The sequence below is a fragment of the Phalacrocorax carbo genome, chromosome 3 (genome assembly GCF_963921805.1).
Source record: "Phalacrocorax carbo chromosome 3, bPhaCar2.1, whole genome shotgun sequence".
NCBI lineage: Eukaryota > Metazoa > Chordata > Aves > Suliformes > Phalacrocoracidae > Phalacrocorax > Phalacrocorax carbo.
In genome coordinates, this window is record NC_087515.1 from 125,365,563 (window position 1) to 125,382,841 (window position 17,279).

A 17,279-nucleotide genomic window follows, 5' to 3' on the forward strand; every position below is an offset into this window, starting at 1 on the left:
CAGCACCATTGAGACCAGTGATATTTTGACAAGAGGGACCTGGTGCAGCAAAGTACAAGATGCTTCCTTGGCTTCCCCTCCTGTAATGTTAATTTTGCAGAGCCAGAAACAGCAAGAACTCAAAACTGAAGCCACTTGTCTGTTGTGATGGTTGTCAGATAAGGAGCCTCAGATTTAGAGTACAAAACCCATGTGTGTTGTGTAAAGACTGATGCTCTTAAGTTTTGGTATCTACACTTATATCCATATGCAATGAAATACTGCATATGTGCACTTTACGATAAGATTGAAGAGAGGTATTTTAAATGGAAGAAATTAAAAACACAGATGGAAGCTGTAATTCTTTCCAATTATAAATGTTCAAGGCATATGTAATGTAAGATAGCATTATACTTGCTTTCTTCTTAATGAGTGACAGATCACTGTAATTGGGAGAAGAACTGGATTGTCAGCGAAGGAAATGAGAAGCAAGACCCAAGCACTAAAATTTGCCATTGTTGGCTTTTTTCATTTAGGGTTTGTTTTTTTTTTTTAATGCATTAAAGTAGTATCAACTTTATGTACTATATGACCCTCCCACTGGAGAGGAGAAAATAAAAGGGCTAGAATATCTTTCTTACCATACACACTAACAAAACATAAAGAAAAGAGGTGGCTATAAGTTCTTGGATTTCATCCTAGGAACCCTACATTCTCCCAAGACCATCCCATGGCTCATCCACATAGAAGTCCACAGACCATCGTTCCCTTCCTCTGCCTGCTCCAAGGTGGCCAAGCATGGCATAATCAGTTCTCCAAGCCGCACAGCTGAGCTAGCTTCATGCTGCACCTAGGCCAGTGCTCCTGCTCTCAGTGAGGGTTGTTACCATGAATTCAAAGCACCTCAATAACCAAACTAGGAGGCTTCCAGACAAAAGCTGGATAACTTTTATTGTCAGGGTAGACCTGGGTTGTGTTGTTTCTAGGTGCAATCCCAGCTGCTTGAACACAAGTTCATACACTGAGACCATTGGTCCTTACTGCACAACCCAGGTGTGCCAGGAGCGTTCTCCACGTTTCTCATTGGGTTGGGGGGACTCTTCCCTCTGCCAAAAAAAGAAATGGTGGATTTTTTACAGCATTTGGTTTGGCTTAGCTACAGTTGGCTCGGCACCTTGCTGGAGCTTCCAGGTAAAGTGGTCTTATCTGTGTCACGTACAGGGCAGATGAGAGAGTCGGAATGGTCCTCTGGCCCCAGAGTCCTGTGGAAAAGCTTCCAAGCTCTTGTCTTCAAGGATGGAATATATCACTATTTCCTCTTCTGTTTCAAGGAAAGGAGGGGTGATGGAACGGAAAGAGCCTCAGTTTAGTTCAAGCTTCTCTAGGTTTCTCAGTCTTATATCTAAACACAGATGAGCTTTCCATTTATCACTCAGAATATTAATTCATTTCAATCGGGCAGGGGTTGGACCAAAGTTTAGCCATTTCACAATTGGGCCAGATTAATTCAAATACTACAAAGCTATGTGTCAAATGGAAATGGAAAGATGAGCCGTGTAACGCTATTAGCCTTCCGGTTTTCTGGAATAAATATACCTGCACTTGAACTTACTATTCCCAAACAAAACTAGTGGAGAAACTGGTTGTCTTCCCAAAGAACCAAGGAAAGTCTGTCACTCTAAAAAACTTGCCCTGATGCTTTGGAGTACATACAGTGTGTCCAGCCATATTGTCTTCTTTTTTTTGTCAGATGAAGGCCTTGGTAATGAAAGTAAAGAAAAACCAAAACACGCCAGGAAAAGCGAGAAGCAGAAAGCAGGCATCCCCTTAGAGCTAGTCTGGCATTCAGACCTACCAATCTCTGAAGCTCTAGGAGGTTCGATAGCTACCAGCTTTGGCTCAACTCTGAGGAAGATGCCTTCTCCTGTGCTGGCATTGAGTGCGAAGCCATAAGGTCTCACCAGTAGTGCCAACTGGTAGACTCCAACTGGTAGCCTCTCCATCTGGCAAACCACTTCGGTTTGGTTCAATGTTATGACATGGCAGGTTGTGTTGTTCACCTCCACCTGCAGGGATGGCTTCTCCTCAGTGAAGCCAGCTCCCCTGATAACTACTGTGGCCTGGGACCCGTCATCTGAAGGAACATAATCAACAAAATGCCTCATAAATTTTGAATAAGCAATGCCCAGGATTTACTTTCAACCAAAGTGAAAAGTTTTTACCATCTTCATCAGAACATCCTAAAAACTACACCACCAATGATCACTCATTTTCCCCCATAATGCCTGCTTCTGCTTGTTCCCGTCCAGCTATTACTGTTTTCCTTAAATTTTTATTAAAAATAACTTGAGCCAAGAGCCACCTTGCACCTCAAGCACCGAGCATACCACTGTTTCTCTCCCGTTAATATCTCTACCATCTTCATGTTGCTGTAAAACCATGTCTGTGCTACGTACATTAAGACTGGAGCTGATCAGAAGCGCCCCACTAGAAAGTGCAGTTTTCATAAAATCAGACATTTCCAAAGCAATACACAAGCACACAAAATCATCAGCATCTGGCAGATCTTTTTCCAGGACAGTGTTTTTGCCGTTTTGTTCAGACACAAAGCCCCGTTACCTGACGAATACTCCACATCACTGACTAAGGGTGTCAGTTCCTGGCTGAACTGGAAGGAGCACGAACCAGAACAGTTTGCAAGGACATCATTCACGACCACCACCACCTGGAGACAGAGAATAAGGTTACCCTAAAGCTGGGAAGGGAACAGAGGTGTTTTCTAGAGCCACATTTATCTGGTAGACCTGCAGAGCCATGCTGGTGGCCACACTGAGCTACCGAGAGCACTCTGACTGTGCCAGCACTGAGCACCGTCAGACAGCGGTTTATCCTGCAGCACTCTCATTACAAATTTAATTGCAAGGCTTCCTAGGGCTCGGTCCTAGGCAAAAGAGAGCATAGCTGTGGAAGCTGTATCACAGGCCTTTCTCAGTGTCTGCAGGATCCTATCTCCCAACTTGCTGGGACCCACAGCTCCTCCCAACTATTCTTCTAGTCATCTGCTGAAGACCCCGCTTGCCATTCTTCCCACCCCACCTTGGGAGCAAGTTTATTATGCTTAAAACACCATGTAAGACTAATTAGAATGAATCCCAGAATGTGTGTTTTCAACATGCAGACTTTGATTTTTTTTTTCCTCCCTTGCTCATCCTGGAACAAGAAAGCTAGGCTGCCACCTTGATTATCTAACAAGAGATATCTCTTCTGAGATCTTGATATCTCAGAAGAGTCAACTGGCAAAGCACAGGGCACAGGAGAGGCCCTTTTCATCTCTCTCCCAGGTATTACGGGTGTGTGAGGAGAGTACACCAACTCCTGCAAAAGCAGACTGTCTCCAAGATATGCAAGGAGCACAGAGTTGCAAAGTACTCTGTATAGAGACACAGTAACTGGAGGGACATTTTTACACTTGTTCCTAGCAGCAAGCCAGAATAAAGTTTCAAAAACAAAGAGGAGACCTGATTGCTGCTGCTGTTCTTGCTTCATTTGGTCTGTTTGAGGGTATGTCTGCACCACAGATGGCAGAGATATTGAGGGTGGTTGAGCCACTGGAAGCATGGCAGTCCTCATATCTGGGAACTGGCTCTCCAAAAAAGCAGGATGATCTAGCCCCAAACGCCACACAGCTGAGCTTTGAGCAGATCCAATGTCACCCTGTGTGCTGTTTTTGGCTGGGACAGAGTTAATTTTCTTCACTGTAGCTGGTATAGTGTGTTTTGAATTTGGTATGAGAATAGTGCTGATGGCACATGATGTTTTAGGTGCTGTTAAGTAGTGGCCAAGTGTTGCTAAGTAGTGCCTATACTAGCTTATGAGTTTTCCAGCTTCCCTTGCTCTGCCGGGTGCACAGCCAAGGCAGCTGATCCAATCTGGCCAAAGGGATATTCCATACCATATGACATCTTGCTCTGCATATAGAGCTGGGGGAAGAAGAAGGGAGGGGGAGACATTCGGGGCTATGGTGTCTGTCTTCCCAAGTCACACGTGATGGAGCCCTGCTGTCCTGGGGATGGCCGAACACCCGCCTGCCCACAGGAAGGGGTGAATGAATTCCTTGTTTTGCTTTGCTTGTGCACGCAGCTTTTGGTTTTTCCTTTTCTTTATATAATTATTATTATTACTATTGCTGTTTTACTTTACCTATCAAACTGTCTTTATCTCAACCCACAGGCTTTCTCACTTTTACCCTTCTGATTCTCTCCCCCATCCCACCCAGGGGGGAGTGAGTGAGTGGCTATGTGGGGCCAAACCATGACACCCTGTAATCACTACTCTGCCCAGGAGCCTTTCCTGGAAGCAAAGCCAGCAATATGCACTGCTCTGCTACCTCTGAGTTTGCAACGTGTTTGGCCATCCAGCAGACTCATTCAGCTAGGAAGCCCTCCTTACTCCCTTTTCACACATGAATAATTGAGATCCACACAGGCTGAGGGACTCGCCTAATTCACAGACTAGTACCACGGCCACCATCTCATTTATTTTGCCCATCAGTATAGCAGCTGGAATGCTCCAGATGAACAGTGGCATTCCCAAGTTTAGTGGCCGGCACCATAGGGGCCAGCAAGGGCAGGAGCCCAGAGATGACATCAGCCCTTTGCCACTGCCTCAAAAGAAATAGATTGTCTTCCATCCCCCATGATGCCCATTCTCCATTCCCCATGATGCAATAGCTCTTGGAGGTAAGCCCTGCTGCACAAACCAGGGAGATGAATAAGACTGATTTATAGCAAAGCATAGAACAGAAGATTTCTGAAAGTATTTAGTGGCAAGGTAGGTACTTGAGCACCTGTGAGACTCCAGGATCTACACGACCCAGGTGAATCAATAGGAAGTGTAACAGCACATCCACTGACCTGTGTTTTGTTATTGAAGGTGGCAAGCATGTCCCCAAATATTGGCCCAATAAACACGCCCCCATCATAAATCACACGACTAGAAACAGTTGGCTTCAGACCAGTGAGGTTTTCAGCAGAGACCTGGTAAAGAACAAAGAATTTAAGTTTCTCACCTCTTTCCGCCCCATAATTTTAAATTAAAACTGTTCCCCCAGAGTTCACACAGAGTCATTACAAGGCAGCAAATAACTCCTGGAAACCTCTTCTCAAGCTTCTTCCATGAATCCTATCTCCAGGTCTAAAGCTTCATTATCCAAAACTTCACAACACCTCCCTGCTCCCATCCTCACCTTGCAGGCAAGAAACTGGCAAAAAAAAAAAAAAAAAGGAACCATATTTGCAAATAAACTCCCAATACTCAGTAATATCATTTGGTATTAGGCATGGAAATAGCCTGGAACATCTGCTACTCAAAAACATGACTTTGGATGAAACAAGGGCCTGTGCTACAGCTGAAGATGCAGCTTAAGTTCTTTTTTCACTATCCAAGCCAACTTCTTGAGCATGAGAATTCATTGCTTCATTTAAGATAATTTTACACTTTTAGAAGCTGGATATACAAATAAATATTTTTTCTTTTTGAGGAAGGAAGCAGCTCGCTCTGGGTCCTTATTCAAAAGAAGACACTTTTACTTGAAGCAAAACTTGAAGAATAGATCTTAAGATGGGACGGTGTGAACTGAACCTTCATCCAAGACTTAGGAGAACCAGATATGAACCTGGAAGGAATAGTTCTCAGAAAGAGACCTTCTTAGCCCATAAGTGGTACCACAAACCTGTACTGAGCTTCAGTTACTATCCTGAAATAGTAATGTGATTATAATGGCTTTCATTTCAGTATAGCAGTCCCTTTATTGTGCAGAACTGCAAAAAGCACAGAAATTACTTTCTAGCGGCCTCATTTTGAAGACAGGTTCTGAAGATGTAATTTCTTCTCCTGGAACTGCAATTGTCTTTTTTTAATCATCTAATCTGGATTTTGCTTAAGCTGCAGTTCCTAATAGGAAGATAGGTTGCCTAAGATCCCACAGGTGTTTTCATAAAAACAAACATTGGGAGAATGACTCAGCCAAGGCCAAAGAAATTGAATGGGGTTCAAAGTGGGTGTTAGTAACAGAAATTACTGTACACTGATAACATTGGGCAAGTCTCCAGTTTTTGTTTTCCAAGTCAGTGTCCAGATGCTTTCATAACAAGAGTTTGAGTCTTTGATCACGATGAAGTCACTGGTGTTGAAGTACGGGGCTGTAGAATTATCTACGTTTTCTTGAAAAAGCTTGCGGAGGTGGTGGGAGGAGATGTGCACTGAAACATCTGCAAGAGACATTAGAAAGCAGTGGATGTCCTCATCCCTAGGAGAGCACATCTACCTGCTCCTAGAAAAGAAAGACGTTTCATTATTAGTGTGAGGTTGGTGTGGTTCAAATCTCTGCAACTGCCAAAAAGCAGCAGAGAGAAATTTTCTGGTTCCCAAATGCCGGATGATCTGCACTATTCAATAGCTAAGAAAACCTAGAAACTTCTTTCCAGTTGGGGCCATCAGGTATTTTGTCTAAGTAATACTTTTCATTACATGCAACCTACATTTTTAGGAAACATGAAATTTCAGTGTGCAAGTCATTCCTTCAAAATAGAAAGTTTGGAAACTTCCTAGGTGAGAAGGGTGGGTGTGGGGGGGGTGAGGGGAGTCAGTCTGTGAAGACTTTGTAGACTTCAGTCAAAATAAATGCAAATTATGTCCTATTTCTTTTGACATAAATACCCATAGCCAAAGCTAAAGACACAATAAATGTCTCTAAACCGATTCGTAAGAAGGAGGAGAAAGCACAAGATCTGGGAACAGGGCAAGAGAAATGGAGTATGTTTTTAAAAGATTATGTTCAAAGCAGGGCACTATTGAGACAGCCTTCAGCTGTTGCAGAAAAATCTTAAGTGACAACGTGGAGGAAAGAGTTATTTCATTAATATTCTAACATTACATTTTCCTATTTTATGATTTGACTTTATAACTGAGTCACCAGTTCCTCAGTCAAGAACTTTATCTTTGATCTTGCTCATATTAACCTGCTCACTTTCACTCTAAACGTCTTTGGATATTTAAGCCTGACACAAGGAAAGCTAGCACATCTACAGGGTGACTGATTCAAGTCAAGCAATTCTATGCACAAAAGCTTTCTGGCATCTGCACTCCAATTACCAACCCTGGTAATTCTAAAAGAGGATTAATTTCTGGTAACCGGGACAGGTCTTATCATACAAGACGACCAGATGTATATATGCTGGAGAAATATATGCATAGTGAAAGCTTGGGATGCAAAATCCCAGTTCAGGGTCTCATCCAAAGTTCTTTAACATTAAGGCAACTATTTTGTAGTGGCTGTATGCATTTTGGAACACCCCATACCTAACATCTAGAAGTACTGCCTTGCCTATAATCCTTAACTCCTGTCTTGAAGGACATCAGATTAAAAGATCTAGCAACTATCACAACCAGTTTAACCTGCCAGCCTGTACCCTGAGAATTTTAAAGGTTCAATATTGCCTATTCTTCACTTGGCTTCCTGCAAAAGAAATCCAGGGCCTGTACTTGCATCTTCTCTTACCTGATATCACTGTATTGCCCAAGCGGATGCGGAAGGTCCCTCCAATAGGTGGAGATGACTTTTGCACTCTCTGAATGGTGAGGCTGACTCTCACATCCTCCGTGGAGACATAAAGGTGGCCATACTCCTTAGAGCCTTCGGCAAGCAAAGCACCCCTGTGTGACAGAGAGGGTTCACATGAAGGCATTAGTAGTCAAGACCCCTGCTCCTGACTCCCCCACGTCACCAGCATGAACAACACTCCTGAAGGACCTAAGGAGAACACGTTCAGAGCTCAAAAGGAGTTGAATACTCCCAACTTATACCAACACAACTTTGGCAATGCACACAACAGAAAAAGGATGCAAAACCACCTTTTTTAATTATGTTAGAAGAAATAGTTCATACAGCACCGAGCACAAGCAAGTCCTGCCTCAGTACTGGTGTTATTAAAGGACCACCTCATTGCAGCCTGGACAGCAGCTACAACGTCAAAGTAACAAGCTTTCCTGCTTCATCCTGTAGTCTCCTAAAGTCCATCAAAATCTTAACTCCCCTGAATTACAGCGATATTTCGTGTTAGAGTTCACCCAAAGCCCAATTTCTGAAACTTAAAACATTTTCTCTCTTCCCTCTAAAATTCTCCTTTTTCAAAGGAAAGGGAGACTCTCTGTGGTACAATGATGCCACCGTGTGGTTAAATGTCTAGATAACAGCTAAAGAGTACAAAACCAAAGGGGCCGCGGAGACTTCTCGTCTGATGGACAGCCGGTACATCAGATTTTAGCTAATATTCCTGTATTATTTTTATTCCTGTAATATCCAAAGACAGTGATCAGCCCACCCAAGGCTGGGCTTGACTGCTGTGGGAACCAGACCTAATTTTCTTCAAATCTTAGGCAACTCTTAAACTCAAAATTAATGACACATTTCTTTGCATTTGCTTGAAAGAGGAAACACCACAAGGTAAGAAACCAAATTAAGTTACAGCGAGGTTCACCTTATTCTGAAAGGAGGTTTCCTGTGGACACCTGAGCAGGTCGCTTTGGGTGAAGTAACTGAGCCACACTAACAGCTGGTGGCTGCAGATGAGAAGAGGCTGCATCGTTCCAGCTTCTCCCTTGCCTGGCTCTATTCCCATCAGGTCATTGCTGACTCAACTGGGTACAATTCAACTTTTGCAGGACTTATTCTCTGCCAGTACAGCCCTTTAATGGCATGTTCTCTGATCCGGTCAGCCTCCTCTTTCATTGTTGGGCATTCCAGAACAGAAAATATATCAATAAACAAGGACACATAAGGTGGACTTCCATTGCCTAGCATGGTAATTGATGCCACTAAAAGTGTTTGGGAGCATCTCTGGCTGATCTCCCTCCAGTCTTCCAGAAGGGCTTAGATCTCCTTCTAGTCCTACATCATACCTTGGTGTCCCATGTGTATCTGACATACCCTAGGTTAGCTGAAACTTCTTAAGCACCTCTGGTGCAGCAACTGAATCCCACTCATCCAACGGAACTTCAGTACCAGAATCAGATACCTTCACTAAGATGTCTGCAAATATATGTTCAAGATCCTATACGGTGAGCAAAGCACAAAGCACTTGTGCTGTGAGTGAAATTAGTTATCTTCATTTAGAACTGCTGCCCATCTACTGAGTACAGCCATCTGTGCAGGATTCAGTAGTCTCAACAGTCTGAACATGGGCCATTTGAAACACCTAGAGGAGAAGGCTCCAGCGAAAGCACAGGGATTGCCAAGCTGCAGCCTTATCCTCCACTGCCTCTCACGTCTTGCCTTAGGCGACAACCAGCTCCAGACATGTCAGGGGGAACTGCAAGAGGTATTACAGGGTATTGATAGAATCTACTCACTGTCCCTACCTTGGAGAGAGAAGGGGCAGGCTTTCACCACAGCCAGACACCTTCCAGGACACATTGTAAGTGGGAGAAGACCCCACCACAGATACTGCTTCAACTATCCTCCCACCCGGCTGAGGTGGTTTGGGATCTCTCCGAGAAACTGAAAGAAAAGGAGCACAAGCATTCATTAGATCAAGGAGAACAGCTGTTGCAATGCCTAGGTGATTTTCATTTCAAAGCTGGAAACACATCTGCTCGGGGGTTTTCTGTTTGTTTTTGCCTGGGCAGTACGATTCAAGAGTTACATTTGTAGAAATACATTTTCAAATAAACCAAGAATATTGAATATTGGCAACAAAAATACATAATTTATGAAAACAAAATTATTTTTGTGCCGGTTGTGAAATACCCTTCCCCTTTGAAAAAGTTTCAACCAGCCCTATCATTAAAGATTTTAATGGAGTATACAGGAAAGACTGCTACATTAACAGAAAAGAAAAAAAACAGATTCCTTTACCAGCCACAGCTCTGTCTGCAACGACGACTTCATCAAGGTAAAATGACCCAGATGTTTCCTTCTGCAGCGCAGGACTCAGCAAGTCTATCTGATGCACAAACACAGGGCAGTTGGCCGGGAGGTCCAGGAGAATCGTGGAGAGATTCACACACCCCTTCCAGAGGTCAGTGCAGGTAAATGTCCAGCTGGAAGACACCAAGGTTGTGCAAGCTCTGTTTTGTTGTCAGGTAGTGGCAATAACTGACTTCTGAGGTGATTTGTGAAGCTGCCAGGTAGCATCAGGCACTGCTGTTATTACTACTGTTATATACTCATACACAAGACATTTTTTCAGCGGCTTGTGATCACTCTCTACATGTCTCTGCTGGGCTCCCCATAGTGAGAAACAAAGCTTTAGATCTCTGCTTAGGTGTCCTCCTCTGCATCACAAGGGTGCAATGTGGGAACGACTACTGCTGCTCCATTTTTGGCAAAACACTACGGCAGCGCCTGTGACCTCAGATGGGCTCATTCCAGAGTTCAGGCCCCTTGGGAATATCAGGTGATTTCTCAAGGCTCCCACCTCTCTCCACCGTGTAGTAATTTAATCCCAACCCCTTCTTTTCTTCCCAGGAATCCACACACACCCCTCACACCACCTTACAGACACGCAAGCTGCCAACTTCATTTCCTGAAGTTCTTCAGAGACTCCTGATTTTTTAAGACTGCCTGCCCCTAACTTTACTTCTAACATCAAATGTTTTCCAGATACGTACTCTTAGTAAAATAAAGAAAACCAAAGACTACACCAACTTTCAAAACTTTGTGTACCAATGTTCTCACAAGTTTCCTGGAAAAAAAAGAAAATTCAGTTCATCTCTCTCTCACTGCAGAATATCCACTGACTGTTGACAAAGAAACCAAGAAATTAATGTCCTCGGAAAGCCTTCTGGTGTGCCTACCAGAGACAGAACAAACTCTCCATCTGAGCATTACTGTGGTAGGATATAGCAATAAACACACAGATTTACTCAGTAAGTCCTCAAAAATAATGGAAGCATGTTGCAGGAATGCCTTTGCAGGGACGGAGGATACGTCAGCTTACACCAACTGATAATTTGCTCCTATATAAATACGAACTTGCTTCTCCCAGTTTTCCTAGTCCACCTTCTTACTATGGAAAGTGTTATCTCTGGCAATTCTAAGTGTCTGGATACCTTTTAGAGTCAGTTTGATTGAAATCCCACAGGCAGGTGAGGTTCCTCTTCACTGAGCATAAAGAGACATTGGTGTAGGACACCGAGATATGAAGGATATTGCTCATATGGCCTTTATGTGCAAAACAAACCTGCAAAAATGGGGAAAAAAAAAACTTCCACAAATCAAAACAGGTAATTTATGAGTAATATCTGTAGAAGATATTCTATTCTGTTTAACATCATTAGGGAAAAATTTTGCTCAAGCTCAGCAATAAAGCCCACCCCTTAAGGTCAAATTGCCTTGAATAATACCTAGAGGAGACGGTGCACTAGCATCCAGGTGACCTGTGTGCTACTGCATAGCCTCAGACTGATCCCTTAGGCTTCAGTGAGGTGGGGCAAAACATAGCTGGGAAGCACCAACATCCATTTCAAGTGTCTGAGATGGAGGAGAGGAGAGCGGAGGAGTTTGTGAGATTTGCAAGGTACAAGGTTTGGGATAGGTGTTAAGTGGAAGACGTCTGTAAAGGGGAACTGGAAGGAGTCTGGAAGGACTGCAGGAGTCTTTGGGGATGGTCTCTCCCTCCCTCTTCCTTTCTTTCCATGCTCAAATACTTGCCTTTCTCCAGGTAACAAAGAAAAAGTGACAGGGTTTATTTACCCTGACCCCCAAATAACAAGGTTTTTTTGCTTATGTCAAGCATTTCTGCACCTTCAATCTTTTTCCAACACCATCCCACCTTTCCCTGTCCATCAGCAGGGGTTGCATCCCCAGGAACAGACAGCAGCCAGAGGTATTAAACACTATCCGTGCCTCAGGGATCTCAAACCATCCACCCAGTCAAAGACACTCTGCTCTTTCCACAAGCATAGTCTAAAGACATGAATCTTTGTGAATCTAGAAGTCTAGACAGCAGCTGATTTTATAACGCTGATTTGGCTCTGAGTATTCACTCCCCAGTGCAACCTACTCATCAAGAGCAGCCACTTACATGTGTGTATTCAGTAAGATCATATCTTGGAAGAGTTGGTGGGGAAGCTTTCACCAGCTGGCTTGGTCTGTGAACGCTGAACCTCCCACAGAAAGGCTCTGTACCGCTGACAACGTGTTGGGTGGTACTGGAGTCCTGCATATCTGACAGGTGAAAAAACACAACAGGGGATGACAGGCTTGAAAATAATGCAGAAGACACCAGTAAGGTCAAGAGATTCATGAAAATACAGGAAGTAGGTATCCAAAACTTGTCAAAAGGTCCTACTCTTAAGTACTCACCTACCCAGATAAACGGTGAACATCTGCAGGGCAACTGTTCACTAGTTTAAGGGTGTTGAAAGGCAGGAGGGACCATGAGATTACTGTTCTGACCATGAAACCTCATGGAAAATAACACTGTCTTTAGTCAGATAGAATATTTTTTACCAGATCTACCATTTCTTTCCAGAAAACACTCAGACAAAGCTGGAAGATTATGTATAAAGCAACGGTGAATACACCTTTTTCCCTTTGGGATGTTTGTTCCATTGGTCTGTCAACCGTGCTGCTGAGAATCACCTAGGATTTCTTCTGTTTCCAGCACAAAAGAGACTTTCTTCCATCAGGAAGTACTGACAATTAGACTTTTCTTCCAGTAAGAGAAATATAGCCTGCCAAAGGAAGTTAATAACAGAGTTTGGCAGGGGGGAGGGAGTGGGGAGAGGTCAAAAGGAGGTAGTTGTGGTTCTTTGCAAAGCAGGCGTTGGACCTGGTGCAACCTGCACGGGAAGAAACTATGAATGTAGAGGTTTAGCTGTGTTCAGGGGGTGACTACGTCAGTACAGGAAAGGGGGAGCTACTGAAGGTAATTAAATTTAAAAACCCATATCACTCAGGAAATTAATTGAGCTGAAAATACTTCATATTTGGAGAGAAGGAATGATGATGATTATTATACATTGTCACCCAATTTTTACTTTTCCCGAGGCATCCATTTTGGTTTCTCCTGAGGAGGGGACACTAAGCTAGATGGACCCTAGGTCTGAATGTATATGTCTGTGCTTTTACTTTTCTGGCATCCATTCACCACAATTTCACCATTTTTCCATTGTCTTTTAGTATTTTCTACATTTTACAGTCATCGATGAAAATTCAAATCCTCATTTGTTCTATTTGTTATGTATCAGACTTTTATTCCCACTGTACTGTTGAACCATCATTGGCTTTTAGCTCAAGTTTTTCTTTTTCGTTGGCGGAATTGTAGATTTGGGATCACATAATTACATTGAGAATGTCCAATTGTTATTTCCATTTTTTGCCTAAAGCTTCCCTCCCTCCACAATTACCTTAATTAATTGTTTTCCTCCATTTGGAGGAATCAGTCACCAAGTACACATATTACTGGTTGGGGCCTGTTCTTTGTCCATACCGAATACGAGGACATGATACGAGGTCTCTAAGCAATCATCTACTCCTTGGCATAGGATTAATATACTATTATTGCTGTCAGATATATAAAATAGAGTAACTTTCTGATGTGCACAATAACTTCATATTAAAAAACTGTTATCAATTTATTTATTTTTTTTTCACAAAAGCTATTGATGTTTTACTCCTTGCCTGACCAGTCAGATACACCACAGATATTTGCACTGTTTCACTTTCAAGTCACCAAGAAACACAAAGCGAAGGCCTCCAGAGCCAGAATCAGCCATTTCCTCAGCCCAAGCTGTAGCTATGGGCTACACCAGATTTGCTTCCCCAGCAGATGTATCGAAACATGAATGACTTCACATGCCCCAGAACCTGCATTTTTTTGTCTCTACTCCTAACATTTCTAACAACAAAAACTTATCGCTTGATTTAATAAGGGTGCTGCAATATGACTGAGTCATACAATGTATTACAGAAAGAATCTCTCATTATTATATTAATTGTGTTGTTTTTAATGTTAGATCCATAAACTCCCCCATTAGAATACGTACAAATAACAAAAAGTTGAGAAACACAAATGTATGTACTTAAACCAATTAAAAGTGTAAATTTATTATCATTAAAAGCTTTAAGTACATTTGTTTCATAAAAGGAAGTCAACTTTCACAGTAAATACTGCTTATTTGTCACAGAAGATCCCTACCTTTTTTCTCAAAACTATCACGAAAAAGGATTTTAGCAGAAGTTGGCTCAGTTTCACATTCTATTGAAAGGAGTTCCTCTATTGCTGTTTGCACCTGTAAAAAAAAAATAAGAAAGTGAAAAGCAGTCAGTACAACAGGGTCTGGATCGTTTCAGCAGAGAGCTTTGCCACACACGTCATCGCTACATTTTTCATCAGCTAGGGACCAGTCACAAGGCAGCTTTGAAAAAGTAAGGAGCCAAATGGCAAAGAATAAAATTCAGCTCAACAACGAATGCAAACTTCCACCTCCGATACCCTTCAGGGGTGTGAGACACCCTTTAGGTGTCCACCAGCCTCCTCAGAAAGGTGCAGATTTCTTACATGAGCTGTACCACGGCCTGGGCATCTGCAGGCCCCACCAGCTGTGTTGAGTAGATATCTAATGACTATCACGGAGCTACCCCCTGGGGTAGTTTTAACAGTGACCAACTACCGCATCAGGAGACTATGGGATTTTGAAGAAGCCAGACTGGAGCGCCTGTCTGAAGCAAGAGCCATACACTACACATCTGGTCTTACAGGAGAAGTCCAAGGGTCTGCTATCTGAAGTTACCACATAATTCACTGCAGACTTGACAGGCCAAGATCAGATACTGCGATATGCCTAGAATATACCTGGGAGCCAGCCACTCCAAAAAATCCCACCGCTAGACACTCCCAGTAACAAAAATCACCACTACATCATGTAAAATTTATCTCAGCTTTTGGGCCAGATGCCTAACTGCTGTCAAGTTCCAGAGCTCCATCAATTACACGCCAGCAGAGGACTGGTTGTCTGTGTTTAATGATGCCTACCTGGCGAGCCGTAGCATTTGTGGGGATCATTCTACGCAGTTCATTATTCCAGGAGATACTGAACCACCCTGTACCAGACACAGTCAACATCTGGTAAGCAAAGCAGCAAAAGAAATAAATGAAAAGAGATATAAGCAGCTGCATGAGATGCACAGACTTCAGATCTGGTATCTTCAACGGCAGAGGATTTTACAGCCAGCATTTTGACTTTGTAAGACTCTGTAAATGAAAAGTTACTGTTAAACTGCTCTTGTCCTCCATGGTCTCTCCTGACACCTGCCTTGGGCTCCTGTTCTTAGATTAACGGGAGCACAACGGGTGCAGACATGCTGACAGCCACAAATGGTCCCTAAAGCTCCTGACCTGCAGCTGTGGGGTTTAACCACCAGGAAAACACTTCCTTCATTGCTGAGGACTTCATCAAGCTGAAAGTTTCTATCATCTGATTGCAATATCACGTTGACCAGACAACACACACTGAGTGTGCTGTCGCTAAGGAGGTGAAATAAAAACTATCCCAAACTTGTACTGATTAGCATTAATTAACAAGGTGAGGCATTAATGAGTGAGATAAAACCTGAGGGGAGTCAGCATTGCTTACACTTTAACACGTGAGCAGATTATAATGCAACCATAGGGTTTACATATTCCCACTGATGTGTCTAAAATCCACGAACACCTTCAGCTCATGATGCTATTCTCAGCCAGTTAAAAACAAGGTGGGAACACGCATTCATGTCTAGCACTGACAAGGCCTTTGCAATTACAATTTGCTGTCATCTATGTCAACTGAACTGGGGCTAGTCCAGCTCCCAGGTTCAAGTACACAACACTGACCTGCACTTCTGGAAGATGCAAGGCATGAGCCCTAATTTCATGTCTCTCGATGTAGTAGTTGTTCACCACGTGGGGATTCAGCCAGGTGTTATGTATCTGGACTCCAACTCTCATCCCGTTGCTGGGTGCCTTTCCATGATGCAGTGCTTCCAGGTAGTATCTTGAACCAGCAGTTAGCTCAAATTTCTGGGATTTTGGCTGCCAATGCTCACTCCAGCTCTTCACCCAGTTCTCAGACCACTCTGAATTGCCGGCAGGGAGAGAAGCTATTCTCACCTGTGTCCAGACCAAACAAATCCGTTAGAGACACTTCTCCAGGCCCCAGAAGACCCTTTGTCCAATACCACAGCTCCAAAAAAACCAGATGTGTTCTTGTGTTTATAGCTGGTAGCAGTGGGTTGATGGTTAACACATTCCTTCCTATTATACAAGAAAAAGCCATCATCTCAAAGATCTTTGGTTTAGGGTTCAATACCATAAAGATCATCATTTTTATGGCTGACCCTTGCCCTAATAACAGTTCCCCGTGCAACTTTTCATGGAGGAAAGTTCAGTTCTTCATCTCATGTCCTCCAAATGAAAAGGAAATAATGATGTCTACAGTCTTCTGAGATGTAGTATGTTACCATCAGTAAGACCAGTAATGCTACTTTTTTTTTTTTCCATAGATAAGTCCTTTGTATTTCTTCTAGCCCTGTTTATTTACTAGGCTTAAGAACAGCCCAGAGAAATAGATCACCTTCATTTATAGCATTCTCTTAGCTTTACAAAAGGACGGACCAATGTTTTCAGGGGCAAAATTTCAACAGGCAAAAAGGGAGGTGAACTAAGGAGGTCAGACAGCAATCCTCCAGGTCCCCTTGCACGGACTGTTAGTGACGGTGATGTGCTGAACTAACAAAAGTGTCTTCTGGAAAAAGGCATTCAAATATTCTGGTTGCAAGAGTGAGTTTTTCATGAGCTGAGAGGCTGTTAAGGCCAATGTAAAACATCAAATATACAGATTTCACCCTGCTATAGATCCATAATAAGGGCCAATAAGCCAATTCATGCTGGGGAAGTTCCCACTTGTTATGACCTTAATTAAAATAATCTTTTATCCTGATCTCATTTTTTCTCTGCCAAAAATAATACCTTATGTTCTGGATCTTGGGACAAACTTAAGTAGAGAGACGCCTGACCATCTGCCTGAATCCAGAAGGTGTAATTGTTGGTCTGAGGAGCCACAAAAAATCCACGAAGCCTGGAGCTAAGCAAAAGCAGAATACCCATAATATACAAGAGTTACTGCAAAAAAAAAAGAAACCCTGCCCCACACCTCACCTTCACACGTACACCAAGTAATAAGCAATGACTCTGAGACCAAGTTATAACAAAAAAAAATATTTTAAAACTGAAGGAACCTCAGAATGACCCATTTACACA

General features: G+C 42.9%; 1 protein-coding gene across 9 annotated transcripts in view; it reads right to left on the reverse strand.

The window, feature by feature from the left end:
* The window catches only part of PKHD1 (PKHD1 ciliary IPT domain containing fibrocystin/polyductin), a 277,474-nt gene that overhangs the window by 238,644 nt on the left and 21,551 nt on the right, over positions 1-17,279 (reverse strand). For all 9 annotated transcript variants that reach the window (XM_064448230.1, XM_064448231.1, XM_064448232.1 and 6 more), the window contains 13 exons: positions 16,989-17,103; positions 15,855-16,130; positions 15,018-15,107; positions 14,181-14,274; positions 12,063-12,205; positions 11,089-11,219; positions 9,893-10,077; positions 9,397-9,535; positions 7,538-7,692; positions 6,064-6,248; positions 4,893-5,015; positions 2,599-2,704; positions 1,835-2,113 (listed from right to left, as the gene is read on the reverse strand). In XM_064448230.1, the coding sequence (XP_064304300.1) occupies positions 1,835-2,113; positions 2,599-2,704; positions 4,893-5,015; positions 6,064-6,248; positions 7,538-7,692; positions 9,397-9,535; positions 9,893-10,077; positions 11,089-11,219; positions 12,063-12,205; positions 14,181-14,274; positions 15,018-15,107; positions 15,855-16,130; positions 16,989-17,103 (2,021 nt within the window). The remainder of the gene's footprint in view (positions 1-1,834; positions 2,114-2,598; positions 2,705-4,892; positions 5,016-6,063; positions 6,249-7,537; positions 7,693-9,396; positions 9,536-9,892; positions 10,078-11,088; positions 11,220-12,062; positions 12,206-14,180; positions 14,275-15,017; positions 15,108-15,854; positions 16,131-16,988; positions 17,104-17,279) is intronic.